At 44.9% G+C, this 27,742-nt stretch overlaps 1 protein-coding gene across 1 annotated transcript in view; it reads left to right on the forward strand.

Moving 5' to 3' along the window:
- The window catches only part of TTK (TTK protein kinase), a 66,368-nt gene extending 40,636 nt beyond the window's left edge, over positions 1 to 25,732 (forward strand). Inside the window, 13 exon segments of the mRNA XM_040428687.1 lie at positions 431 to 551; positions 720 to 812; positions 10,437 to 10,559; positions 10,561 to 10,598; positions 10,680 to 10,828; positions 12,475 to 12,506; positions 12,508 to 12,600; positions 13,219 to 13,299; positions 13,393 to 13,569; positions 14,675 to 14,689; positions 14,691 to 14,762; positions 21,819 to 21,921; positions 25,237 to 25,732. Of these exon segments, the coding sequence (XP_040284621.1) occupies positions 431 to 551; positions 720 to 812; positions 10,437 to 10,559; positions 10,561 to 10,598; positions 10,680 to 10,828; positions 12,475 to 12,506; positions 12,508 to 12,600; positions 13,219 to 13,299; positions 13,393 to 13,569; positions 14,675 to 14,689; positions 14,691 to 14,762; positions 21,819 to 21,921; positions 25,237 to 25,289 (1,150 nt within the window). The 3' untranslated portion in view covers positions 25,290 to 25,732.
- Positions 25,733 to 27,742: the final 2,010 nt, after the last annotated feature.

Raw genomic sequence — 27,742 nt, forward strand, 5'->3', positions numbered from 1 at the left:
CTAGCGCATGTACAGTTTGTTCCCAGAGGCTGATGCCAGCAAAGGGAAGGAACACTATGCCGACACTGCACATGCGCTAGCTCGCGCATCGCGAGATTACGGAGCTCTAGCTTTGTGACGTCGGGGAGCAAGGAGGAGATTCGGAGGATGCAGGGCGGTGCTGGGCTCCTTCACGCTGGACTCATCTGAAGTTAATTTGCATATCTATCAAATCGTTTTTTTTGACACAATAAAAACACAGAGAGCTATGGGGACTGGATATTGCGGCGATCTAGCAGCCCATGTCCTCAGCTCTATTGCCAAATTCCAGGTGACAGGTTTCCTTTAAAGTCTCAGAAAACCCCTTTAACTTCACATATCCCATCACCTTAATTTCAGCATGTATAAAAACCTGCCTCATTAAGAAGTTTTTTGGTTATGTTTGCTTTAGTTTTAGAACGCCTGTGGTGAAAAATTCTCTAGGACCTCTTTCGCTTATGTCTACTCCATCTGACAACCGTTCCAACTATCTTCCACACACCCCGGCCAATTCCCTTCTACAACCGTTTCCGGTAACTTGCCAGCGTCTTTTTAGTACATATTGAGTGTTAGATGTAACATAGTTTATAAGGCTGAAAAAAGACCTCTGTCCATCCAGTTCAGCCGGTTCTCCTGCAAGTTGTGATAATTTATGTGAACGTTTTCAAAGACCCTTGCAGTTAACGTGTTTCTTTTTGTAGATTGCACAACCACTTACATCGAGTGAATACATTGTAGTCAAAGGGCGAGTGTATGCAGTTTTGAAACAGATCGGGACTGGTGGATCTAGTAAGGTAAATGCTGACTTTCTTGTGTAACAACTCAGTATGAATACTGATTTTTATTTAGTCAGTGCCACCTTATGACCTGGGCTCTACCTTATTGTATAATTGGGCCAAGTGATAATAAATAGGTAACAGATGCCACCCATTAATACATGTTCAACAAACGTCTGAGGTTTCCGATGGCAAATCCCCCTGACAGAATTCTTAGACCAAGACGCTGCATAAGGACATATTTGTACTTGAATACTTCCATATCTATTCCATTAGTCAAAAGGCGGTCAGCGTTTCCATCTGTGAATGGTCCGTGTCTGTTTTCCTTTGTGTTACATCTGTATTCCACAGGCATTGAAATTAAAGGGAGGCTTTCACCAAATATGACCATTACAGACCACTCAGATCAGGTTCTCCATTACTTTCCCCAAATTACTATGGTACCTTTCATATTGCATTCCATCGCCGATTTGCTCCAAAAAACACTTATACCATATGGTAATTAGGTTCTGAAGGTGCCCAGGGGTGGCGTTCATGCGGCCAGTGCTCAGGTCCCTCGGCGCTTTGCTTACCAAACCCCTCCTCTTTCACCCCTCTGGCCCGCCCTTGTTTAATCTGATTACCTCCTCCTTTCTGTCTGAAATCCCACGTCCTTTTGCCGCTCCACACATTCCCGGCTCGTGCGCACTGCATTGCCCATTATGGGCAGAGGTACAGGGACTTACAATGCGCCTGCGCAACCCGATCCAGCCGGCGGAGGCATGGAATTTTAGACGGAGAGGAGAGAGGTAATCGGATTAAACAAGGGCGGGCCAGAGGGGGTGAAAGAGGAGGGGTTTTGTAAGCAAAGCGCAGAGGGACCTGGGCACCGGCAACATGAACGCCACCCCTGGGCACCTTCAGAACCTAAATACCATATGGTATAAAAGTGTTTTTTGGAGCATATCGGCGATAGAATGCAATATGAAAGGTACCATAGTAATCTGGGGAAAGTAATGGAGAACCTGATCTGAGTGGTCTGTAATGGTCATATTTGGTGAAAGACTCCCTTTAATTGACATTGGGGACACAAGAACATGAGTATGTTTTGATTGTCCATATTGCCTTTGCTGATTCATTTTCCCATCACATTATACACTTCTGATTTCTAGGGTCACAACCACCTTGCAATTTCCTATGGTGTGCAAGCACGGCCACTGCTACTGAATTGTAGGGTGGTCGTAACAATGGAAATAAGCATTGTATAATGTGTTGGAAAAATAAAGCAACCCAGCAACGAAGGCAATATGGACAATCACAATACATTAGTAAGTGCCTGGTATTAACTTTGTCTACATGATAAATGCTATTTGCAGAAGTGAGACAACCCCTTTAAGGTGCATAAACCTCATTCTGGTAGGCTCCTCCATCACGCTTAGCACACCTACTTTTCCTGGTGTGAATTCTGGGATTTCCACCCCTTGTTTTTCTCTATCCCAAGGATTATTTCCTTTCTCCAGTCCAGTTTTTGAAAATGGTTTGGGTCTGGCATCTCTTAAAGACCAGATTTCTGCCTTATCTATGCTGTTCCAGAAGACCCTAGCCTTCTTTCCTTTCCAAGGTGGTTTCCTTCTTTCACATTAAGGCCTCATGCACACAACAGTGTTTTTTTACTGTCAGTGATTTGGCTTCAGTGGTCCGTGTCCGATTTTGCTTCAGTTGTGTTTCCTTGTGTCTTCCTTTTTTTTTGTCTGACGGGGAAAAAAAGGAAGGGTAATGAAAAGTGTAATTTTATTGCACCAAGGTCTTGTAGAAAAAAACGGACATGGACACGGATGACATACCAGTTGTGCATCCCTTTTTTTTTTGTTTTTTTTTGTTTTCCACTGACAAGAATAGGACAGGTTATATTTTTTTGACGGACTGGAATCACGGACGCGGAGAAAAAACGGCGGACTATCGTTTTTTTTTCACAGCTCCATAGAAATGAATGGGACCTCCCCTAAACTGTGAAAAATGACGGAACGGACGCGGATGCACACAACGGTCGTGTGCATGAGGCCTTATGATGACATTGTCCTTAAGTCTCTCTGTCCCAACCAATCAGTTCAGTCTTTCTGTCCCAGTTGCTTTACTGGCTTGATGTTGTCCAGGCAATTAAAACCTGTCACTGGCAGAGCCCCCTTAATTGCTCAGACTTTTTGTCATTCCAGAGGGTCCATGCAAGGGCCTGCTAGCCTCCAAGGCATCCATCTCCTGCTGTCAGTAGTAGCCCATTAAGGAAGCCTGCCTGCTTAGGTCCTAGACCTCCCGTGTCAGGTGACTGCTCGTTCAGTCGGGGCCTCCTGTGCAGTTTGACATTAGGCTTCTGCTTCCCAGATCTGCAAGGCTGCCACCTTGGGCATCTCGCCATATTTTTCCAAATGTTATCAGATTCATTCCCTGGCCTCTGCCAAGCTTTTCAAGATCTCTGTGCGCTATGTTGTTCATGTCACGGTGCTGTGTCGTCTCTTTCTCCCCCCCCCCCCCCCCCCCCCCCAATGCATTCCAAGCGAGAGGGACTTTATGATAAGGATAAAAATCCAATTTCTTGTTAGTCATTGGGGGACACGGCACCATGGGTATACGCCCAGCTACCACTAGGAGGCGACACTAGATATGAAAAAGGTTGGCTCAGCCCTGGTGGGCTATACCCTCTCCTCAGACACTAGGCTAATCAGTTTTAGTCTAGTGTCTGTAGGAGGCAGACACGACCTGCTCTTCTCCTGCAGGTCTTTCTGCTGCTACTTTTTTCTTTTTTTCTTTTTTCTCTTCACTTTACAAGTGCAGGTTTTATCCTGCAGCAGGGGGGGTCTTCCTTGTGAAAGTCCACTTTAGTAGCACCCCGTTCGGGCGCATACCTCAATACCTCGCTGGTCACCCAGTCCCCCATTATTGCATCCGCAGTGGAGTACCAGTAATCCCACTCTAGTGCGAGTTTACCGAAGGGGTGACCCTGCGGCACCCGAAGACGCCAGATGGTGAGTATACTCCCTACCCTAGTTAGGGACTACTTCCCTCCCATCCATCCATCCCCTCCCCCCTGGCCGTCCTTCTCTTCCTCGGCCTCTGGCGTGTGCCTGGAGTAGGCCGCGACAGTTTCTGCCTTTTTCCTGGCATCCAGGATCTGTGTGGCTCATTTTCTCTCTATATGGGGGTCGCTATGACCCCTCCTCCCTCAGGGCATTCCTTCCTCCCCTCCCCAGGTCCCGTGTTGTCCGCCCGCTTACGGTGCTTGATTTTCAGCTGCGGCATTTACTTTAGTCCTCGGCTCCGGCTGTGACAAGGCCGCATCTGGTTTATGATTTTTCCCTGCCATCCAGGGGTTGTATTGGGTCATTTTTCTCACCAATGGGGGTCGCTTTGATCCCCTTTCCATGCCTACCCTTTTTTGTAGCCTTTTTGGAGCTTTTTTCTGCTTCCCAGCAGGATCAGTCCGCCGGGGTGTGCCTCATTTTCGGATACACTATCTACTCTAGCCTCCGGCTTCTGCCAGGACTAGGCCAAACTCTTTCGCGCCATTTTTTTCTGGCTTCCTGTTTTTTTCTAGGGGTGTTGCCTTCCTCATGGCCTTCTATAGGTCTCTGTATGGAATTTCCGGTGGGAGGACGAGATGTCCTTCTTCCCAGAGCGTGCTTTCCCCATCTTCACAGTGCCTCCCGCCCGCATGTAGTGTCATTGTTGAGACGTATTATCTTGTGCCCCTGTTCGGTGGTTCATGTTGTGGCAGGTCCCCTTGCCCTCCATCCCTCCCCCTGGGTTGCATCTGCTCCTGCGATGGCTGGGTGTTGCTGTGCTATCGGCTTGGCTGGCCTGCATGCGGGGCCTGTATCATGGGCTCAGTTGGGTTACCCTAAACTTTTTTCAGGGTAGGGTTGTTTTGATACAAAAATTTTGATTCGGTTTCACACTGCGCTACCAATGATAATTAACGCTGATCGCAGCTTCCTGTCATAGAGGCTGGGCGACGGGTATGTGATTCTGCACCCAGCCTCCCGCCCCTCTCTCTCCTTATTCGTGGCACAGGGGGAGGGAGAGTGACTCCTTCTCCCCTGTGCTGCTGAGGAGAACACAGAGCGTGCTGATAGCAGCGCGCTAAATGCTCTGTGATACTAAACTGCGCAGTAGTGCATCCTAGTATCAAAAAATGTCAAATCGAGGTCAATACTGGATAAAAGTATCGAAAACAATTCTAGTTCAGGGGTCACCTTCACCCCACGTGGGTTCCTCTACTCCACCGTAGCCGGCGCCCATTCTCAGCTATGATGATATTATGGTGCTCTTCCTTGCCCTCATGCGGTAGCATCACCCCCTTTGCTTCCTGCCTCAGTCCATATCAGGGGGCAGAGTCGAATAGCGGCCTAGGGTCTCCCCTCATAGGTTCCGCTCATCTCCTGGATCCTGAAACTCCTCAGGTTTCTTCTGCCTCATTGGGGGACTCCTCTGCACCGATTCTGACTCTGAACAGAGCATCAGGCGGTCTTCGACCATGCAGAATCTCTCTGGGTGGTCAAAGACAAATGTCCACTGAGGAACCTCTCTTCTCCAGGGTTGGTATCCCCTTTAGTGGATTTCCAGATGGCACTCCCCTGGTTGTACAGGTAATTTATCCACACAGGTAAGTCAGCTTGCCGCCTCCAGTAGGTGGTGCTTTACCCGCCACTGTGTTTAGCACTTCGGCACACCTATGTGGTGTCTCAGGTACGTGCGCCTTCCCCTTCGCAGGGGGGTACTTGTACTTTACTAATACCAGGGGCTATATTCAACACACCCTCCTAGTCTAAGAGTATTTCAGGCCACTGTATTACTTCAAAAACACAGAAATATAGTGGCAATACTGGAGGAGCTGCTCAACCCCTAACACTGTAGCGTGTTTTTTTTTAATTGGGGGAGCAGCCCCACCGCATGTGAACCGCAGCAAACTACTATCCCCAGCAAAAAAATGCATACGGTGGAGGATGTCGGCACGGTCCACATGCACCACAAGGGCATCCTACACAAAACGGAGCATTGTGCGGATGAAAATATAATCATATAAATCACAGAAAAAATGCACCAAACGGATATGCCACTGACTATACTGGCTAGTCATAAATGCAGATATTAAAAGCTGAGACTTTCGCCAATATATTCCTGTCAGGAAAATATCGGAGCCCTTCATGCACTACGTCACGGTCACTCAGCATGGCAAAGGGTCCTACCACTACGCTAACTATGGTGTGAACAAGGTCTGAAGGTGATGAAATCCAGCTCAAAGCCAAGCTTCCACACAACCGCCTAGCAGGACAACTAGTGCAATGTGAACAAAGCAAGACTGTAAGCCACACCCATATCAGACCATGTGATGGAGGTTTCTAGGTGCAAAAGAGAGAGTGTTTGAATGCCAGGTAAAGGCACATACACTACATATAAAACAAAACAAAAACACAGAAATATAGTGGCAATACTGGAGGAGCTGCTCAACCCCTAACACTGTAGCGTGTTTTTCATTGGGGGAGCAGCCCCACCGCATGTGGACCGCAGCAAACGACTATCCCCAGCAAAAAATGCATACGGTGGAGGATGTCGGCGCGGTCCACATGCACCACAAGGGCATCCTACACAAAACGGAGCATTGTGCGGATGAAAATATAATCATATAAATCACAGAAAAAATGCACCAAACGGATATGCCACTGACTATACTGGCTAGTCATAAATGCAGATATTAAAAGCTGAGACTTTCGCCAATATATTCCTGTCAGGAAAATATCGGAGCCCTTCATGCACCACGTCACGGTCACTCAGCATAGCCAATACACCATCCTGCAGCTAGTGTGCTCCATGCAACCCTATTACTCCCTTATTAAGCGGAGTACCTGTACCATCTTCAGATGCTATAGCCATTTCACCTGTCTGGTTCTAATGCGCCCCATGCACCATATTACTCCATTATTGGGTGGAGTACCTGTACAATCTCCAGAGGTTGTAGCCATTATACCTGTCTGGTTCTAGTGTACACCATGCAGCCATATTTCTCCCTTATCAGGCGAAGTACAGATGCCATCTTCAGATGCTTTAGCCATTGCATCGGTCTGGTTCTAGTGTGCACCTTGCAGCCATATTACTCCTTTATTAGGTAGAGTACCTGTACCATCTCCAAATGCTGTAGCCATTACACCTGTCAGGTTCTAGTGTGCATCACGCAGTTATATTACTCCTTTATCAAGCGGAGTACCTATACCATTTCCAGATGCTGTAACCATCGCTCCACTCTCATGATGGTGTGCACCATGCAGCCAGATTACTCCCATTCTCAGGCGGAGTATTTGTAGTATCTCCAAGTGCTGTGCTCTATTGGTATGATCTGGGGCCCATACGGCTCCTGCATTGCCCTTTCCTGGCTCTGTGTGCTAAGCAATCATGTGGCCCCTCTTCATACGGAGTGATGGTACCATCCCCAGACACTGTATTCATCACTCTTTTCTGGTTTTATGATGCATCTGGCACCCCATTACCGTCGTCCTCGGCGGTGTGCTTGTACTCTCTCGAGGCGCTGTATCCGACAAGCCATCCTGGTTGTAGTATGTACCTGGTAACCATATGTTTTCCCCCCCTTCTTGGGCGGAGTAGAGTTGCAATTGTTAGATGAAGTATATGGCTGGCCTGTTCATATCTGACACCCGGTGCAGTACCTCCTGATCCAGGCCCTCTGGGTGCACCAAGTCTTCTCATTGCCTCTGTGCTAGGCATGATTTTTACTTTATTGCTTGAAGTATTACTTAACAGGACTTCAGTCCTGTTATGCATCAGAAAACCACACTTCCCTCCACCATAGGCAGGTTGTTGGCTATCATGCTAGGTTTGTTCTTTGTCAACCCTATAAAGTACTACAGTATTCTCACAGCCACGTTACCCCATTTCATGGATGGAGTACTCTCGTCGTTACCTCCTCTGCTTTGTTTTTACAGAGCTACTTGGTGAGTGGAATTTTCCGCTGCTCACTCTGGTATCGGACATGGTCCCGCAGTTCTTCCATGGTCCGGGCGTTCTTGGTACTCCCTTATGATGTTTGATTAGTTGTGCTACATGACAGAAGTGCCGTTCACTTGGGCCTTTTCGTTGTCTGCAGCTGTCAGTTTCTTCCCCCTTCCTTGGGGGTTTCATTGTGCTCTGGTGGTAGCTGGTATCTTCATGTCAGTGTAGTCTCTCCTGGCTTCCCCTGGCGAATTCTGCATCCTTTTCTGACATATGGATGTCTGGCGATTCTTTTACAAAATCCAGGGTGCTGTACTTGCCCCTTCTGTGGCAGTGTTATACAGTATGCTAGTCACTACACTTGGAATGGTTGGTTAACCATGGCTGATGTTTTTTCCTTATGGGCGCTAAATTTCATTTTTCCTTTGATAATCTGTCTATTATCCTCATGTGGTCCAGTTCTGTGACCCTACTTGAGCCTCTGACTGGATAATCCTGCTTGGAGTCCCTGCCCCAATGATTCTTAGACCATCTAGCTGGCCGGTTCCCTCTAGGAAACTACTCATGGCATCTCTGACTGCACATACTCTGTATCACAGCTGCTTCTTTGGGCCCGGTTTGGTTCTTTTCCCTCCTGGGTCCCCATAGGCTTGTTTCCCTCTTGAGATTCTAACCTCTCTTCCTGTCTCCCCAGATTCAGGTCCTGGTACCTGGGAGTTTCTTACTCCGGTTTGCATTCTACATTCATATTGGCCACTGGAGCTTTCCCTCGATTTGAGAACTGTTCCTCCTTAGGCTGTTTGGAGTTCTCTCTCTTCTACTCCAATATCTGTCAGATGAGTGTGTCTCCACTTGTGTTACCAGGGCCCTGTGACTGATTCCTTTTTTCCTGAGACTTCATGTTGCCAGGGATTTCTGTGGTCTTACATTTCACAGTGATATTTTGTTCCAGTTTTTCTGAGGCTCGATTCTCAAAATCTTTCTGTGGGAATGTCTTTACGTTCCCCTCTCCTGGCCATTACCAAGGACCCCCTTCTCCCCAAAGGTTGGCTGCTTTCTCTGGCAGGGTGTTTCTCTTTTCCCACCTGCCTTAAGGAGGCTTTCTCCCTTCCCATGGTGAGTCTTTGCTATTCTTTCTCTCTATTGTTCAGCCTCCAGTGCTTCCTTGTTTCCTCTCTTCCCTGGCCTTTACATGGTGTTTGCCACGGACAGGCCATGTTTTTGGTTGAGCCAATTTGGATTTTTTTCCTTGCCTTACTGGTCGGCTTCCTTTGCTTCCAGGCCTTATGGAATCGCCTTCCTTTGCCGAGGGGTGGTCCACAGGGTCTTCCTTTAGTTTGTCTCCAGGGAGTTTTTTCCCTTGGTTCAGGACTGATCCTGTCCTGTCCTTTTCCCAGGCATTTTCTCTCCTGCCAGGTTCCCTCATGGTCTAATTTTTCTTGTTGTGTCTATCCTTTTTATAGATCCTCCTCCTGGAGCATCCTTCTATAAGCAGAGCGCTAGGCCATTCCGAACAGATGCCTTCCGGTTGTGCTGCTCTCCTTTTTCTTCAGTGGGACCCCTGGTTCTTCTAGATCCTTCCTCTGGCTCTCTAGTGCGCATTTGTTCAACTCTGTTCTTGCGCAGGACATCTAGCCCTGCTCCCTATCCTCTAGCTTCTTTATTTTTCCCACCTTGGGTGGAGCTGGGTGTTTCCCTTTGTTCCTTTTCTTGCATATGGCCTTTTTTTCCAGCCACTTGTCCTTGGGATCCTGGCGATCTCCCACAATTTTTTTTCTTTGGACTCTTCCTGGTCCTGGAGCCTCTTGGCTCACTTCCTTAGTTTTCTATCTACCATTTCATGCTATGGCCTCTCCTGGTCTGGTTGGGTCACAGGGTTCTCCTGCACCTGTGCGCCCAACTTTTTGCATGAGATTTCCTTCCCACCCTCGGGGACGTCCCATGGTGCTGTGTCCCCCAATGACATTAACGAGAAAATTGGATTTTTGTACACAGATCCCACCCTTTTTGTTTTCATTTCTCTTTCTGTCGCTGGGCTGCTGTTCTTCTTCCTTCCCGGGTCTAGGACATGTTGGTACTTTGCTCTTGTTTCTCTCTCCTACTGCTATTGGTACAAACTGATTAGCCTAGTGTCTGTGGAGAGGGTAATAGCCCTCCTGGGCTGAGCCAACCTTTTCGATATCTAGTGTCACCTCCTAGTGGTTGCTGGGCATAAACGTATGGTGTTCCCCCCCCCCCCCCCCCCCCAAAGAATTGAACGAGAAAGGGATTTTACGGTAAGTATCCAATTTTTCCAGAGCACCTCCTACCAATGGTCAGTGACAGCCACTGATGCCATCTGTGTTCTGTCAGTGGTTTTCACAAACTCATATACAGCTACGGGGACGGGACACTGCAGCCACAAATATTTATACTGTGGCAGAAGCAGATCGCAGGAATGTGGAGTCTGCGCAGTAGAACACTGAAGGTGAGTGTGCACAGCCGGCAGGGCAGGGTTTGGAACTGGAGCCATTTTGTTTTGTCATTTAGAGGGGCCAGCACTGCAAAACAGGTTCAGCTGCCCCGTCCGACAGACCATGTCACAACAATTGACAGGTTACTTACTCTCCTGTTATATTCTATCATTATGACAAAAGGTGTACAGAATTTGCACCTCTTGTGTTACAGGTTTTTCAGGTCATGGATGACAAGAAACACTTGTATGCAATAAAGTTTGTGAACCTGGAAGAAGCCGATACACAGACTATTGAGAGCTACCAGAATGAGATCTCTCATTTACATAAGCTTCAAGCAGCACAGCGATAAAATAATTCGCCTGTATGATTGTAAGTATGGCTCTACGTTTATTACAAGGGCAAAATAAAAGCAAACTCTCTAGATACATATTTCTATATTTTATTCTTTTTAGTGAATAACCAAAGAACACATCTACATGGTGATGGAGTGTGGAAATATTGACCTTAATACTTGGCTCAGGAAGAAGAAGACTATTAATCCATGGGAAAGAAAGAGCTACTGGAAGAACATGTTAGAAGCGTGTCATACAATCCACCAGCATGGTAGGTCGTTACTACAACTGGTCAGGATGCATAGTCTGCTTACATAGGTGCAGTAGCGTCAGCATCTTCTACTGGGAAGAGTGTTAACAGTTACATGAGTCACATTATCTCTGAGCTTAAAGGGTTTGTCTCATCTTAGACATTGGTGGCATATTACTTGGATATGTCTCCAATGTCAGATAGCGATCTTCAGAATGGCACCTCCAAAAGGAGCAGAGAGCAGGCGCTGCCGCCGTCCATTCATTCCTGTGGGATTGCCGAAATAACCAAGCACTGGCTCGGTTATCTCCGGCAGTCCCATAGAAGTGAATGGAGTGGTGGCCTCCCCTGCCCAGCGTGAAAGTTTGGCTATTTTTGGAGCTCCCATAGAAATGAAATGGAGAGCATGCCATGCATGCAAGTTGCACTCTTTCTGTAGATAGGTATGGGTCTGAGGTGGCACACACCTATCTGACTTTGATGGGATATCCTAGGATATAGTATCAAAGTCTGAGATAACAAACCCCTTTAATGATGATTAACATTAAAGGGAACTGTCACCGGGTTTGGGGTATAGAGCAGAGGACATGGGTAGCTAGATGGCCGCTAGCACATCCGCAATACCAGTCCCCATAGCACTTCTGTGCTTTATTATTGTGTAAAAAAAAACAGATTTGATACAGAGTGCAAAGGAAACCTGAGATGAGTCAGGGACAGAACACATATCAGGCTAATTTGCATATGTATCAAATCGTTTTTTTCTACACAATAAAAGCACACAGAGCTGTGGGGACTGGATATTGCGGATGTTCTAGCAGCCATCTAGCAACATGTCCGCAGCTCTATACCCCAAAATCCCGGTGACAGGTTCCCTTTAAGAAGTTGGGAGTGATTGTCATGGGAGGAAACTAACAAGGATGTTAATAATGTAAAGCTATGTGAATGGTGCGGTTGTACTTGGATCTCTCTGCATCTATTTGGCTTGGTTCCCATCTGTGTTGTCCCATGACATGGAGAGCCAAATCCATACATGACAGACATAAACATTGGCCAATGGAACCCACTGACTGGGGCTCATTCAGGCCCGCTGTATGTTCTGTTTTTGTTCCGCATTTTTGCGGAATGGGTGCGGACCCATTATTTCAATGGGTCCGCAAAAATATGGCGAACAGCGCACCGTGTGCTGTCCACATCCATTGTTCTGTTCGGCAGCCCTGCAAAAAATATAGGGAAGGTCCTATTCTTGTCCGCAATTTCGGACAACAATAGGCATTTTCTATGAGCGTAACCGCAAAACACACATGGTTGTGTAAATGTGGCCTTATACTGTGGACCATCTGGTTTCTTCAGTTTAGGAGAAAATAGCCTGAATACCAGTTAGCAGGTTGTTATGCCATTACAACTAGCAGCCAAAGCCTTTAAGAGCATCAAGGGCATCCTTTCAGTTGCATCAAAAATCTATCAGCAGGCTATGGTCTGCAGCCCTTGAAATTTGAAATCAAGCATTACATAAAATGTAGTAATTTTTACAAGGACTAACTTCTACTCCGGGATAACCTAAATTATATTGACAGATTCTAGGAAAGTCTACAGATGTTGTTGTGTTTTTATGAGCTACATAATTTACTTTGTGCAGACAGAAATGAAATATACGTATATCTGTATAGGTATTGTTCACAGTGATCTGAAACCGGCAAACTTTTATAATAGTTGATGGAATGCTTAAGCTGATAGATTTCGGCATTGCAAACCAAATACAACCAGATGTAACCAGCATTGTGAAAGATTCCCAGGTATGTATACGAACGCTTACAACTCTGTTCTCTAAGGGATTCAGTACTTGATTGAGAGGAGTCTGTCAGCAGTTGTCAATGCAGAACTGCTGCCAGACAATGTACGTAGGGCCAGGAGGTAATACTTACTGCTGTCCCTGCCTTTTAGTTAATGGAATTCCACTAGAGCAGCTGCACCGCCCCCCTCTCCTCTAATAGCGTCTTGTCGGATGCTATAGCTATCACTCGCCAGCAGAGGGGAAGGGCTGTTGATGTAAAAATGCTGAAAGAAGTTTTCCTATTGTTAAAATCAGACATGGCATAAGATAAGTAGGACTCTGACTGCCTGGGCTCCGTTAGCCCTTGTCATCCAGGCTTGACTTTGCTCTGCAGACTCCAGGTTGACTCCTAATAGTCCTTGTGTCTCCAGGAACAGCGGAAACTCGGTCAACAGCAGTTGAATGGGCTTCTCAGTTTGTTGTTGTACCCCACAATTATACATTTATGGCATATTGTACAACATAAATAGTTGGAAAAGTTCTTTACATAACATTTCCTTTATCACATCTCTATTTGTACTTTAAAGGCTTCTCAGATTTGCACTGGGTCACCTACCCCATTTCTATTTTTTCCATTTAGGTGGGCACAATTAATTACATGCCTCCTGAGGCTATAAAAGACACAACATCCTTTGGAGATAATGGAAGGCCTAAGTCAAAGGTAAAATCTTTCATTTCTTTATGCTTTAATTGGTAGGAAAATATATATATTTCACTTATGTAATTCAACCTATTTTGATTTATGCTTGTTTAGATAAGTCCTAAAGGAGATGTGTGGTCGCTGGGCTGTATTCTGTACTGCATGACCTATGGGAAGACTCCGTTCCAGCATATAACTAATCAGATCACAAAGCTCCATGCAATCCTGGACCCCAGTCATGTGATAGAGATACCCGATATACCAGAGAAGGACCTTCAGGACGTGCTCAGAGTAAGATTTGTCTGGAGAAAAAAAATATGTACCCTTCACCCAAATGATATTTGTGTAATAAATGCCTTTCCTAATAATATTAATTGGACAATTGGGCCATTCTTCTCCTTTTTTTTTTTTTTTTTATCAGATTTTTTTTTATTAATATTATATGTTCAGTGCAATTGGGCCATTCTTAATAAAAAGCCCACTGGAGGAAGGTCCACAAAATCTGAGACTCGTACGTTGTAAATGACATTTTCTGCTATCTGTGTGCCAGAAACTGAAATCTCCTCCAGCTAGATGCCATTTCAGTCATAATCTACACCAGTTTTCTGGAATAAATTGTTGTAAATGTGTCTGACAGCAGTGGCCCCCTCTGCCAAGCTTCGCCCGCTTTTTAAAAAAGTGAGACGGAAAACAGTCACAAAATGCTCTTGTGCCAAATGATGCAACTTTTTAATGCCAGAAACTTGAGCATTAGTTTTATATTTTGAATCTACATAAAATGTTTGGGTTCGGGTCTGTTTCACATCTGTGCTAGTCATGTTTATTGTTTCTGTTCTGTCATAGGAGCAGAATAACAAAATGATAACAATGCTGGGTCTGTCCATGACTGACACCGGTGCAACCCGAAGGACACCAATGACTATAATGGGGTCCATCATGGTGTCTGCCGTTTTAACGGACCAAATAGCGCAGCGGTGTTTTGCTATTCTGAATTGTAAAGTGATGAGAGAATATGGGGTGGCGCTATATAAAGATTACCTATCATTCTCTCAGACAGTAAGGGAGGCTCCTACCAGAACATTTAGCGCAGGGTTCAGCCTAGTTACTGGAAATACTTTTCTTATTACCGTACTTATTTTTGAATGAACTATGCATATACTAAGTGAAAAAAAAAAAATTGTGATCGTCTATGCATGCAGTCTGCAGACTTCCATGTTTGAAGGGAGTCTGTCACCTCCTCTGTGCTGTCTTCTGTGACAGGCACATCATTGCCTGCTATGTGTGCCCATAACGTAGTCACTGGGTTATCCATTTAAACAACGCTGGCATCGCACTTAGGATGGACACCTTGGCTGTGTGTGTCATGACCCTTTTATTTTTATTTCCTTTTTCATAGAAATGTTTAGTGAGAAAACCCTAAGGAACGAATATCTATCGCGGAGCTCCTGGCTCATCCCTATGTTCAGCTACAGCCGCAAACACGCAGCAGGTATGTAAATGGACAAGCTGCGCTGTCTGTAGTTGGTGCTGCTATATGGTGCCCTCTGTCTGCCCTTTCAGCTGCCTTTGGAATGAAGATGCGCCCGGGTACAGAATAAGTAACTTTAGGCAGGAACGGTTAATCTGTACAGAGCAGTATTTAATGGTTAACAAGCTGCAGAACATTTGATGGTTAAACATACAGACAGTTCTACTGTTAACAACCATTCACAGTTTAATTCTGGCAAATGACTTTATTATTTTGTAAGGTCATGTCTTACACCATATACGGCTATCTTCATGGTTCTGCTGGTTTGTCTGCACTCTTCTGTCCACCCACAATGCACTGCACTGCTTAATGGAAGACCAGCAGAATTCTGGATTTGGACTCTGCTGTGACTGTGCCTGATACAGCAGCTGTTACATTCAAGTGAACTGGATTTAAAGGGGTTATCCCATGACTTGCGTAAAAAATGAAAATCAGACATCATATAGTACACAGCGATCTCTTTCTAACAAAGCTAGAACCAGCCCTGTACCTCACATGGATCCAGATATCTCCCCGTGCATTGCTCTGCTAGATTTATATCAAGCTGGCAGATCAAGGGGAGTGTCTTTTCTGCTGCAGCTCAGGGGGCGTGTCTCTGCTCTCCCTATCACCGCTCAGGAGGCAGCTGAAGGATGAAACTGAGCATGTGCGCCCATCTCAGTGAGCTGGACAAAGAAATGAGAAAGAACAAACTGCAGGTGGCGCTATACAGATAAATTTTATTGATTAACTCAGTGGCTATGCTAAATTTTTAACTACATGCAATTACAAAAGAGTTAAGATTCAAGTGCTGGTTTGAAAACCATAGAATATTTTTCGTGGGACAACCCCTTTAAAGGGAATTTGTCACCAGTTTTATGGTGTCCTGACTTAGGGCAACATGAACTAGTACAGATCCCCTTCGTAAAATGCTGGGTCACCTTCTTTAAATGGCTCAGCCACTTTGCCAAAGTCTTGTATAGAACAGCTCCAGCGCATAATGAGTTCTGACTATTCATGAGCTCCTGGCTTTCTCCACCCCCTGTTGCTGATTCAGTTGGAAAAAAAACTGTCAATCAGAGGCAGGTGGGCGGGGAGAGCCATGAGCTCATGAATATGGGGACTCATTGGCATGCGCTGGAGCTGAAGCAGAAAACTGGCGACAGATTCCCTTTAAAGGAGTTATCCCATGATTGATGTAAAAAAAAAAAAAAATCGGACATCCCCCCCCCCCCTTCTAACAAAGCTAGAACAAGCCCCGCACCTCACATGGATCCAGAGATCTCCCCATTCACTTCCCAGGGGTAAGCTTGGGATCTAGTGATCACCGGTCAGTGTGGTTTACTAGAAGTACAGTGACTGAGTCACACCACACAAAAACAAACGTTTTAGATTTTAGAAAAACTGACTTTTTCTAAAATTAGATTAGTGGTATGCGTCCCTATCAGATTGGAACAGTTTCAATGGAGTCCAGGAGAAATGGGACTACCTCAAAGTGGCACTATTGAAAGCAACAGAAAATTGCATTAGGCTTGTCAGCAAAAGCAAAAAAAAGGGAGACCACTGTGGTACTCAGCAGAAGTGGCCAAAATCATTAAAAACAAAAAGATAGCATTTAGTAATTATAAAAAAAAAAACACGAGGATGACAGGCAAATTTATAAGATTAGGCAGAGAAGGGTCAAGCAAATTATAAGAGCTTCTAAAGCACAGGCAGGAGAGAAATTGGCTCAGTCAGTGAAAAAAGGTGATAAGACATTCTTCAGATACATAAATGAAAAAAGGAAACTAAAACAAGGAATTACCAAATTAAAAACAAAAGGAAGGTATATGGAAGAAGATAAAGAACTAGCTGACTGCCTCAATGAATATTTCTGTTCAGTTTTTATGAAGGAAAAGGACCTCAGTTAGGAAGGAAGACTAATGAATCTTTTGATGCATGTGTCTTTACAGAGGAAGAGGTTCTAAGTCAGCTGTCTAAAATTAATACAAATAAGTCACAGGGGCCTGATGGGATACACCCAAAGCTATTAAAAGTGAACTAGCAAAACCATTAACAGATTTATTTAACCAATCACTGGTAACAGGAGTCGTCCCAGAAGATTGGAAATTAGCAAATGTTGTGCCCATTCACAAGAAAGGTAGTAGGGAGGAATCGGGCAACTATAGGCCAGTAAGCCTGACATCAATAGTGGGGGAAATTAATGGAAACCATACTTAAGGAGAGGATTGTGGAACATCTAAAATCCCATGGATTGAAAGATGAAAAACAGAATGGGTTTACTTCAGGGAGATCATGTCAAACTAATCTTATAGATTTTTTTTGATTGGGTGACTAAAATAATAGATGGCAGAGGTGCAGTAGACATCGCTTATCTAGACTTTAGTAAGGCTTTTGATACTGTCCCACATAGAAGGCTTATCAATAAATTGCAGTCTTTGGGCTTGGACTCCCATATTGTTGAATGGATTAGGCAGTGGCTGAGGAACAGACAACAGAGGGTTGTAGTCAATGGAGTATATTCAGACCAAGGTCTTGTTACCAGTGGGGTACCTCGGGGATCTCTTCTGGGACCCATATTGTTTAATATCTTTATCAGCGAAATTGCAGAAGGCCTCGATGGTAAGGTGTGTCTTTTTGCTGATGACACAAAGATTTGTAACAGGGTTGATGTTCCTGGAGGGATACACCAAATGGAAAAGGATTTAGTAAAACTAGAGGAATGGTCAAAAATCTGGCAACTAAAATTTAATGTTGATAAGTGCAAGATAATGCACCTGGGGCGTAAAAACCCAAGAGCAGAATATAAAATCAGTGATACAGTCCTAACCTCAGTATCTGAGGAAAGGGATTTAGGGGTCATTATTTCAGAAGACTTAAAGGAAGGCAGACAATGTCATAGAGCAGCAGGAAATGGTAGCAGAATGCTTGGGTGTATAGGGAGAGGAATTACCAGTAGAAAGAGGGAGGTGCTCATGCCGCTCTACAGAGTACTAGTGAGACCTCATTTGGAGTATTGTGCTCAGTACTGGAGACCATATCTCCAGAAGGATATTGATGCTTTGGAGAGAGTTCAGAGAAGAGCTACTAAACTAGTACATGGATTGCTGGATAAAACTTACCAGGAAAGATTAAAGGACCTTAACATGTATAGCTTGGAAGAAAGACGAGACAGAGGGGATATGATAGAAACTTTTAAATACATAAAGGGAATCAACTCGGTAAAGGAGGAGATAATATTTAAAAGAAGAAAAACTGCTACAAGAGGACATAGTTTTAAAGGGTTTCTACCATCAGAAATACTGTTATGTAGCTGACATTAGCGATGCGCTAATGTCAGCACTACGTAAGTGTGTTTTTTACCTTTCTCCCTGCAGCCGTTTTGGTAAAAAAAAAAAAAAGCACTTTTAGAATATCCTAATGAGCCTCTAGGTGCTATGTGGGCGTAAAATCAGCACCTAGAGGCTCCGTCTACTCACCCTTTATCCCGCCCAGGTCCTCTCTTCTGCCGCCCCGCTCCTCTTGATTGATGTGACGGTTCGCAGCAGCGTTGACGAAATCCAGCGCCTGCGCGGTTCACTTCTGTCTTCGTCGCAGTGAGTGAGTGATGCGCTCCTGGTGCCGGATTCCTCACTGCGCCTGCGCCGACTACGTCAAGTGAGGAAGCCGGCACCAGGAGTGCAGCCTTCACTCACTGCGACGAAGACAGAAGTGAACCGCGCAGGTGCTGGATTTCGTCAACGCTGCTGCGAACAGTCACATCAATCAAGAGGAGCGGGGCGGGCAGAACAGGGGACCTGGGCGGGATAAAGGGTGAGTAGAAGGAGCCTCTAGGTGCTGATTTTACGCCCACATAGCACCTAGAGGCTCATTAGCATATTCTAAAAGTGCTTTTTTTTTTTTTACCAAAACAGCTGCAGGGAGAAAGGTAAAAAACACACTTATGTAGTGCTGACATTAGCGCATCGCTAATGTCGGCTACATAACAGTATTTCTGATGGTAGAAACGCTTTAAATTAGAGGGGCAAAGGTTTAAAAGTAATATCAGGAAGTATTACTTTACTGAGAGAGTAGTGGATGCATGGAATAGCCTTCCTGCAGAAGTGGTAGCTGCAAATACAGTGAAGGAGTTTAAGCATGCATGGGATAGGCATAAGGCCATCCTTCATATAAGATAGGGCCAGGGGCTATCCATAGTATTTAGTATATTGGGCAGACTAGATGGGCCAAATGGTTCTTATCTGCCGACACATTCTATGTTTCTAGGTTGCTCTGCTAGATTATCTTCAGCCCTCACCCTGTAGCTGTCACAGTTTCTAACAGAACATATGGCTGGTGACAGTTGAAGATATAAACTGAGTGCGTTCGACCAGGTCAGTGAGACGGAAAAAAAATTATATAAGGAAGAGAATAAACAGCAGGTGGCGCTATACAGATACAATTTATTAAATAGCTCACTGGTTATACTAAATTTTTAATTGCTTTCAATTACAAAAGTATTCACATCCAGGTGCTGGTTTGAAAAAATGTAGAATATGTTTCACAACACCACTCCTTTCACTGCAGTACCAGACACGGCCACAACCATACGTATAGAGCTGTGCCTGGGTAAACAAAGGGGAGTATAACAAACCTCATAATTCAGCTGACTGACAGGGGTGCTGGACTTGCACCAATTAGATATTTGAGTATGCAATTAACTATTGGAACTTACTGTCGCTAAAATATAACTTTAATGATCCTCCTATCTGGCGTATGCACCATAAATTATTACATTTTCAGAAAAACCCTTTACAGTTTATGTATGCCATAGATTTTAATGATAGGATGTTGTTAACTTCTGGATTTAAAGGGTTTGTCTTATCAAAGATCAATGGAGTCTGACTGCTATTATCTCTGAAAGTGAAGGCCCCTTTACATAGGCCAACTCAGCAGGCAATTATTAGAAACTAATCATTCGTTTCCGATAATTGCCTGCTCGTCATAGCCTCTCCAGTCCATTCTTAATCCATGTATCCACTTTTCTCTCTACTACCTCGTCGCCAAATATATGCAAATCACTCGGCAGCCTGTTCCCCTTAGGTATCTGTTCTAATCTCCCTATACCTGCTAATCTCGGTATTAGGCCTTTTTTTCTGCTCTCGTCAAACCCTTACATCTCCATCTTGAATATTTCTCCTGTGCTTCCTCCATACTTTGGAAATCAATACCTTCCTATTTTTAAATATCAAGTGTCCGCTGGGCATTCGTTCATGTGTAAGGGTCCTGATTATTGCCATCAAACCCGCTGCTCTCATCTTGATGGACATCATTTCCAGGAGACATGGAGCACTTTGCAGATAAGGAAACGCCCAGTAGACACTTAGGCCTCTTTCACACGGGCGTTGCGGGTAAATGTGTGGGTGCGTTGCGGGGAACACCCGCGATTTTTCCGCGCGTGTGCAAAACATTGTAATGCGTTTTGCACTCGCGTGAGAAAAATCGCGCATGTTTGGTACCCAACACGAACTTCTTCACAGAAGTTCGGGCTTGGGATCAGTGTTCTAGATTGTATTGTTTTCCCTTATAACATGGTTATAAGGGAAAATAATAGCATTCTGAATACAGAATGCATAGTACAAACCGCGCTGGAGGGGTTAAAAAATAATAAAAATAATTTAACTCGCCTTAGTCTACTTGATCGCGTAGCCCGGCATCTCCTTCTGTCTTTTGCTGAACAGGACCTGTGGTGAGCATTAATTACAGGAACAGGACCTTTTGATGACGTCACTCCGGTCAATCCATGATCCATCACCATGGTAAAAGATCATGTGACGTACCATGTGATGACCGGAAGTGACGTCATCAAAGGTCCTGTTCCTGTAATTAATGCTCACCACAGGTCCTATTCAACAAAGGAGACAGAAGGAGATGCCGGACTACGCGATAAGGTGGACTAAGGTGAGTTAAATTATTATTTATTTATTTTAACCCCTCCAGCGCTGTTTTACTATGCATTCTGTATTTCAGAATGTATTATTTTCCTTATAACCATGTTATAAGGGAAAATAATAAAGATCGGGTCCCGATCGCCTCCTAGCAACCGTGCGTGAAAATCGCACCGCATCCGCACTTGCTTGCGATTTTCACACAACCCCATTCACTTCTATGGGGCCTGCGTTTGCATGAAAAACGCAGAATATAGAGCATGCTGCGATTTTCGCGCAACGCACAAGTGATGCGTGAAAATCACCGCTCATGTGAACAGCCCCATAGAAATATAAAGGTCGGTATTCAGTGCGGGTGCAATGCGTTCAACTCACGCATCGCATCCGCGCGGAATACTCGCCCGTGTGAAAGGGCCTTAGGGTTGTATTACACCAACAGAGTATCTGACAGATTTTCTGAGCAATCATTGGTCAGATGGCATTTACACACACAGATCTTTTGTCATAACTCACTAACTATTGGTCTGTTTGGACAGAGATTGGTCAGAGAATTCCTGTTGGTGTAATACAGCCATTAGGACACCCACAAGTAGTATGCAAATTCATTTTCTCAGGTATGCTTGGTTCATGATACCAAGCATGGGATTTTTGAATTTATTTCCCAGCCTACTAACTGATTGCCTTTAAAGGTGTTTTCTGAGCATTTGGTCTAATTACCATATGGTGCTTACCTGTGGAGGGTAGCTCTTTTATATAGCTCTTACCTGCTCTTGCCTCCCTGATGGCGCCATTTTCCGCTGCACTGGTGCACGCTGCGGGCTCTTCCTCCCAGGTCTCGTCCGGATGTGGCAGATTATTTTTCTGATCGCTGCATTGACTATAATTCAGCTGAACAGAAAAGAAGCGGTCACATCTGATCGGTACCTGGGCAGGAGAGCCCACAGCGTGCAGCAGAGACGGCGATATTGAGGGAGGGTGATTGCAATGTAAAAAAGCTTCCCTCCACTGGTTAACACCATACGGTAAGTAGACAAAATGCCCAGACAACCCCTTTTTAAATATGTACTGTACAGGGCAATATAAATAATAATAGAACATTATTGATTACAGAAGAACAAGTACAGAAGGGAGCCACAGAGGAAATGAAGCGTATTCTCGGTCAACCTCATTGGACTGAATTCACCAAATTCCATATGCAGAGCGGCCAAGGTGAGTGCAGTAAATGTCACCATATACATTATCTTCATATAGGGATATATTCACCCCGTGTATCATCCCAAGGTCCCCTACTTATCTGTCACACAGGATTTCCCCATACATTCCTGACCGTTATCTTATTAGTACAGCATATTCCTAGAGTCAACACTGCATCATAACTTTTATAACGGGTGACTCATTAGATGTCTTCACTCTTTCCTTTTAGGGCTGGGGGCTGTAAACCCTGATGTAATAGTGATTAACAGCCTGCCTGCGTGCTTCTTTCACTTGGGGTTATGTCCATGAGAGTTTCATTGATGCGCAAAATTAAGTGGACCGTGTTAGCGCTGCCGACGTGTCTGGTTCAGGAAATGCTTATATTTGACCGTTAATCCCTTGCCGCCATAGTTTTGGCCTTTTTGACAAGCAATTTTTATTTTATTTTTTTCATTTTCTGCCTTCTCGGAGGCATATCATTTTTAGGCTACTTTCCCACTAGCGTTTATTGCGGATGAGTCAAGGATCTGCAAAAACGCTTCCATTGCAATAATACAACCACATGCATCCATCACGAACGGATTCCGATTGGATTAGGTCTTCTATAGCCAAGACTAATCAGTCTTGTCTCCATTGAAAGACAATGGGGGACGGATCCGTTTTCTATTGTGCCAGATTGTGTCAGAGAAAACTGATTCGTCCCCATTGACTTACATTGTGTGTCCGTCTCACTCCGCATCCCAGGACAGACAGAAAAACGCTGCAGGCAGGTGTCCGCCTCCAGAGCGGAATGGAGACTGATCGGCGGAAAAACCTGATGCATTCTGAGCGGATCCTTTTCCATTCAGAATGCATGAGGGCAAAACTGATCCGTTTTGGACGCTTGTCAGAGCCCATGACGGATCTCACAAACGGAAAGCCAAAACTCTAGTGTGAAAGTAGCCTTATTTTTTTTTTTTCCATTAACACTGCCGTTGGTCTTTTTGTTTGTTTTTTTGCTTGATGAGTCGTAGCTTGTGCTTTGGGCATATTTTTAACTAAATGATTTGGAACACACATAATATATTCATTATGTTAATTTTTTTTGCGGGGCATGGGGGAAAAATAGTAATTTCGCCTTTTTTTTCCAGGCAGCTTAAATCCTTAAAGAGGTTGTCCGAGTTATGAAAAAAAAAATTAAAATAGCACGTTAAATCTGATGGGCAGCAAGTTGTAGTTAAAAAAATAAAATAAAATTATTTCCTCATTTCCCTGGTTCTCTTCTGGCTCTTTGTTTACCTGCAATAAGAACAATCTCTCCTCTCCTGTATGTGTAGAACTACAAGTCCCAGCTGTATAATGACACTGCTAAGGGAGTGGATACAAGAGCTGCCCTGAGTGACATGTTTGCCTGCTGGGAGACTGAGCAGCATGTTGTATGTGTAGAACTACAAGTCCCAGCTGTATAATGACACTGCTAAGGGAGTGAATACAAGTACTGCCCTGAGTGATATGTCTGCCTGCTGGGAGACTCTGCAGCATGTTGTATGTGTAGAACTACAAGTCCCAGCTGTATAATGACACTGCTAAGGTAGTGAATACAAGAGCTTCCCCGAGTGACATGTCTGCCTGCTGGGAGACTCTGCAGCATGTTGTATGTGTAGGACTACAAGTCCCAGCTGTATAATGACACTGCTAAGGGATAGAATACAAGAGCTGTCCTGAGTGACATGTCTGCCTGCTGGGAGACTCAGCAGCATGTTGTATGTGTAGGACTACAAGTCCCAGCTGTATAATGACACTGCTAAGGGAGTGGATACAAGAGCTGCCCTGAGTGACATGTCTGCCTGCTGGGAGACTCAGCAGCATGTTGTATGTGTAGAACTACAAGTCCCAGCTGTACAATGGACACTGCTAAGGGAGTGGATACAAGAGCTGCCCTGAGTGACATGTCTGCCTGCTGGAGACTGAGCAGCATGTAGTATGTGTAGGACTACAAGTCCCATCTGTATAATTACACTGCTAAGGGAGTGGATACAGAGCTGTCCTTGAGTGACATGTCTGCCTGCTGGGAGACTCGGCAGCATGTTGTATGTGTAGGACTACAAGTCCCATCTGTATAATGACACTGCTAAGGCTACTTTCACACTTCCGTTCAGAGCGGGTCCGTCTGCATTATAGTTAAAAAAAATTCTAAGTGTGTAAGTAGCCTGAACGGAATCCGTTCAGACTTTACATTGAAAGTCAATGGGGGACGGATCCGTTTGAAGATGAGCCATATAGTGTCATCTTCAAACGGATCCGTCCCATGACTTACATTGTAAGTTCTGGACGCATCCACTTGCTCCGCACGGCCAGGCGGACTCCTGAACGCTGCAAGCTGCGTTCGGGTGTCCGCCTGCTGAGCGGAGGCTGAACGCTGCCAGACTGATGCATTCTGAGCGGATCCGCGTCCACTCAAAATGCATAGGGCAGTACGGATGCGTTCGGGGCCGCTTGTGAGCCCCTTCAAAAGGAGCTCACAATCGGAGCCCCGAACGCTAGTGTGAAAGTAGCCTAACCCTCAGTTCAGACCTGAGCGTTTTACAGCGCGTTCCTACGCGCTGTGTTAAAACGCTCAACAAGGAGAAACCAATGCTTCCCTATGGCAACCAGGAATGGTTTCTCACCTGGACGTTTTACAGCGCGTAAGATCGCGCTGTTAAAACGCCCGACGCTCAAACAAGTACATGAGCGTTTTTTTGGGCGTTTTGTCGCGCGTTCCCGTACATAGACTTTCGGGAACGCAGCGACAATGTGTGTTCACTTGTTCCTCCTGTATGCGCGCTTGTAAACGCCCGTACAATCGCGCATACAGAGCGCTCCTTTCAGAACGCTCTGGTGTGAACCCAGCGTAAGGGAGTGAATACAAGAGCTGCCCTGAGTGACATGTCTGCTGCTGGGAGACTCTGCAGCATGTTGTATGTGTAGGACTACAAGTCCCAGCTGTATAATGACACTGCTAAGGGAGAGAATACAAGAGCTGTCCTGAGTGACATGTCTGCCTGCTGGGAGACTCAGTAGCATGTTGTATGTTGTAGGACTACAAGTCCCTGCTGTATAATGACACTGCTAAGGGAGTGGGATACAAGAGCTGCCCTGAGTGACATGTCTGCCTGCTGGGAGACTGTGCAGCATGTTGTATGTGTAGAACTACAAGTCCCAGCTGTATAATGACACTGCTGATACGCACATGATCCTACCTGTTCTTTAGCAGAATCTCTAGTCTGTCAGCTCCTGTGCCAGCTTTTTGTCTCCTCACTGCCTGCAGCTACTCAACTAAACAATTAATGTTTTTCCCCTTTCTTTCAGAGTTTTATATGATCAGTGTAGCAGCGGCAAAAGCTGGATCTAACTACATTTAGCAACCAGCACAGATCAAAACTCAAGGACAATGAAGTGATGCAGCCTCAAAAAGCAACACTAGGGATCGGAAACATGGTAATTGTTTGCTGGAGTTCAGAGGATATCCTCAGCATGTGCAACCACTTCATGACTGTTCACTATTAGGTGTTTTCTGCATCTGTCCACTCATCTGCTGTTACCTTGTAAACCTGTGTAGTAATGTTATACTATTAGAATTCTAGCTTTAAAGTGTAGTGTATACTTAAATGCATATCGGACTTCACACCAGATGAGCAGTAGAACTGCCACCTTTTCCAAAGTCTGTTTTGATGACAATTGAAGCCCTACGTACACCAAGGGGGTTCTGAAGACACACTAAGGCTCCTTTCCCAGTCCGTAGTGTTTTGCGGAATCCGCAATACACCCGGCCGGCACCCCAATAGAACTGCCTATTCTTGTCTGCAATTGCGTACAAGATAGGACATGTTCGTTTTTTTTTTTTTCGGAGCCGTGGACCGGAAGATCGCGGGGCGCGCTCTGGAAATGCGGATGCGGACAGCACACTGTGTGCTGTCTGCATCATTCCTGCCCCATAGAGAATTAATAGTTCCGCACCCGTTCCGCAGAATTGCAGAACGGATGCGGACCCATTCTATGGACGTGTGAATGGACCCTAAGGAAGTTTTCCAGTGTTTTATATTGATGGCCTTTCCACAGGACAGGCCGACGGTATCAGATTGGCAAAGGTCTGACACCCCACACATCCACTTATCAGCTGTTCAGGAGAAGTTCTGGAACCTCAGTAGGAGCAGTGCTGAAGTAACCAGCTCTGTCCACAATGGATAGAGCTGTGTAGTTCTGGAGCCGCAGCTACTCCTGAATAAGTGATTAGCATGGGTTCTGGGAATCGGACCCCCCAGCAATCTGATATTAAAGTATTAAAATCCCAGAAAACCCTTCAGTGTTTGAGGACATCATCAGGCAAGGCATTGACATGGAGTGTGCATCACAGTTGCAGCAGTGGTGTAACACAATGACTATCATTGCGTGACTACCATGGTAGATCATGCCTCATTGTAAATATGCTCAAAACTTCTAATAGGGTTCCCTTATTTTTAATAGAGTTTTATTTTTTCTGGACCAAGCATCTTAATTGCTTTTTCCACACATCTTACATATGTCTGAGAACACAAATTTGTTTATGTGCATATGACTTCTGAAACGCCCGAGAATTGAGTATCCATAGACGGGGTGCATATTTTGTTTTAGGACCACAACAAGAATATCGTGCATCTCGTGTGAATACCTGCAGAAAATGTGATTTTATTTGAAGGTTGTCACACTTCACACCATTCTTCATTTCTGGGCAACATGCTGTAATCTGAAGTTCTAACATAAAATATAAATGTAACAGGAAAAGACTTCCCAACACATAATTTAAGAAAATCTTGATGAACCATTGGGTCATTTATCAAACTGGTAGAAAGTAGAACTGGCTTAGTTGCCAATAGCAACCAATCAGATGCCACATTTCATTTCCAAAGGAGCTGTCAAAAATGAAAGGTGGAATCTGATTGGTTGCTCTATGGGCAACTAAGCCAGTTCTACTTTACACCAGTTTAAAACAAATGACCTCACATGTCCTTGTTGACCCCACCAGTGTTTTGAAAGAACGAGTCCTGACCTCGCTTCTATTTAAAATGACTGCACCTGAGTGTTGAAGTCGATAGAAGTTACTGGTTCCCAGCTCCCAGATGCCCACCAATATGGCTTATTTAATATTTTACTGTTCCAATGCGTCTAAATTAAAAAAAAATTAACTATTTTACAAAGTCTTCGTTAAAAATAGCGATCTGTTGTGTCCATAGCTGTCATGCAGACTTGTGCCTCTGTGTGTAGTCTGATTTTGTCTGCCCTTTTACTGTCTGTAGGTTGGCTCTGGATAGGTTATCAGTATCTGATTGGTGGGGGTCTGACACCCGGGACCCCCGCCGATCAGCTGTTTGAGAAGCCACCTTGCAGCTAACCCTAGGTCAATAACGTCACATGATCTAGGTGCAACTTGGTCCTATTCAAGTGAATGGGGCTGAATTGTGCTACCAAGCACAGCCGCTATATCATATTGGTAAGTTTTGAGGAGGCAGCAATGCTCACTGGAGCTTCATGGTCTCCGGTGAATTAATAAAGCTCATTGAAAAAATTAACACCCAGATAGATGATGTCCCATTCTACTTTCTCTGGTAACCAAATGTTTTCATGTTTCATGCACTATGTGGCGTGTATTCCTGGTGAGGCCTGTTTCACACTACTGGCATAGTACCTGCAGGCTGTTCTGGCAGAGAACAACCTGCTGGAGCTATCTCGGAATGCGTTTCCGGAATGACTATGGACTATAACTGGGTCCAGCAGAGAACCGGCTGCTGGAACTAGGCCGGCTGTGTGAAACCCTAAGGGCTATGGACTGTTTTGAGTG

The sequence above is a fragment of the Bufo bufo genome, chromosome 4 (genome assembly GCF_905171765.1).
Source record: "Bufo bufo chromosome 4, aBufBuf1.1, whole genome shotgun sequence".
Classification (NCBI taxonomy): Eukaryota; Metazoa; Chordata; class Amphibia; order Anura; family Bufonidae; genus Bufo; species Bufo bufo.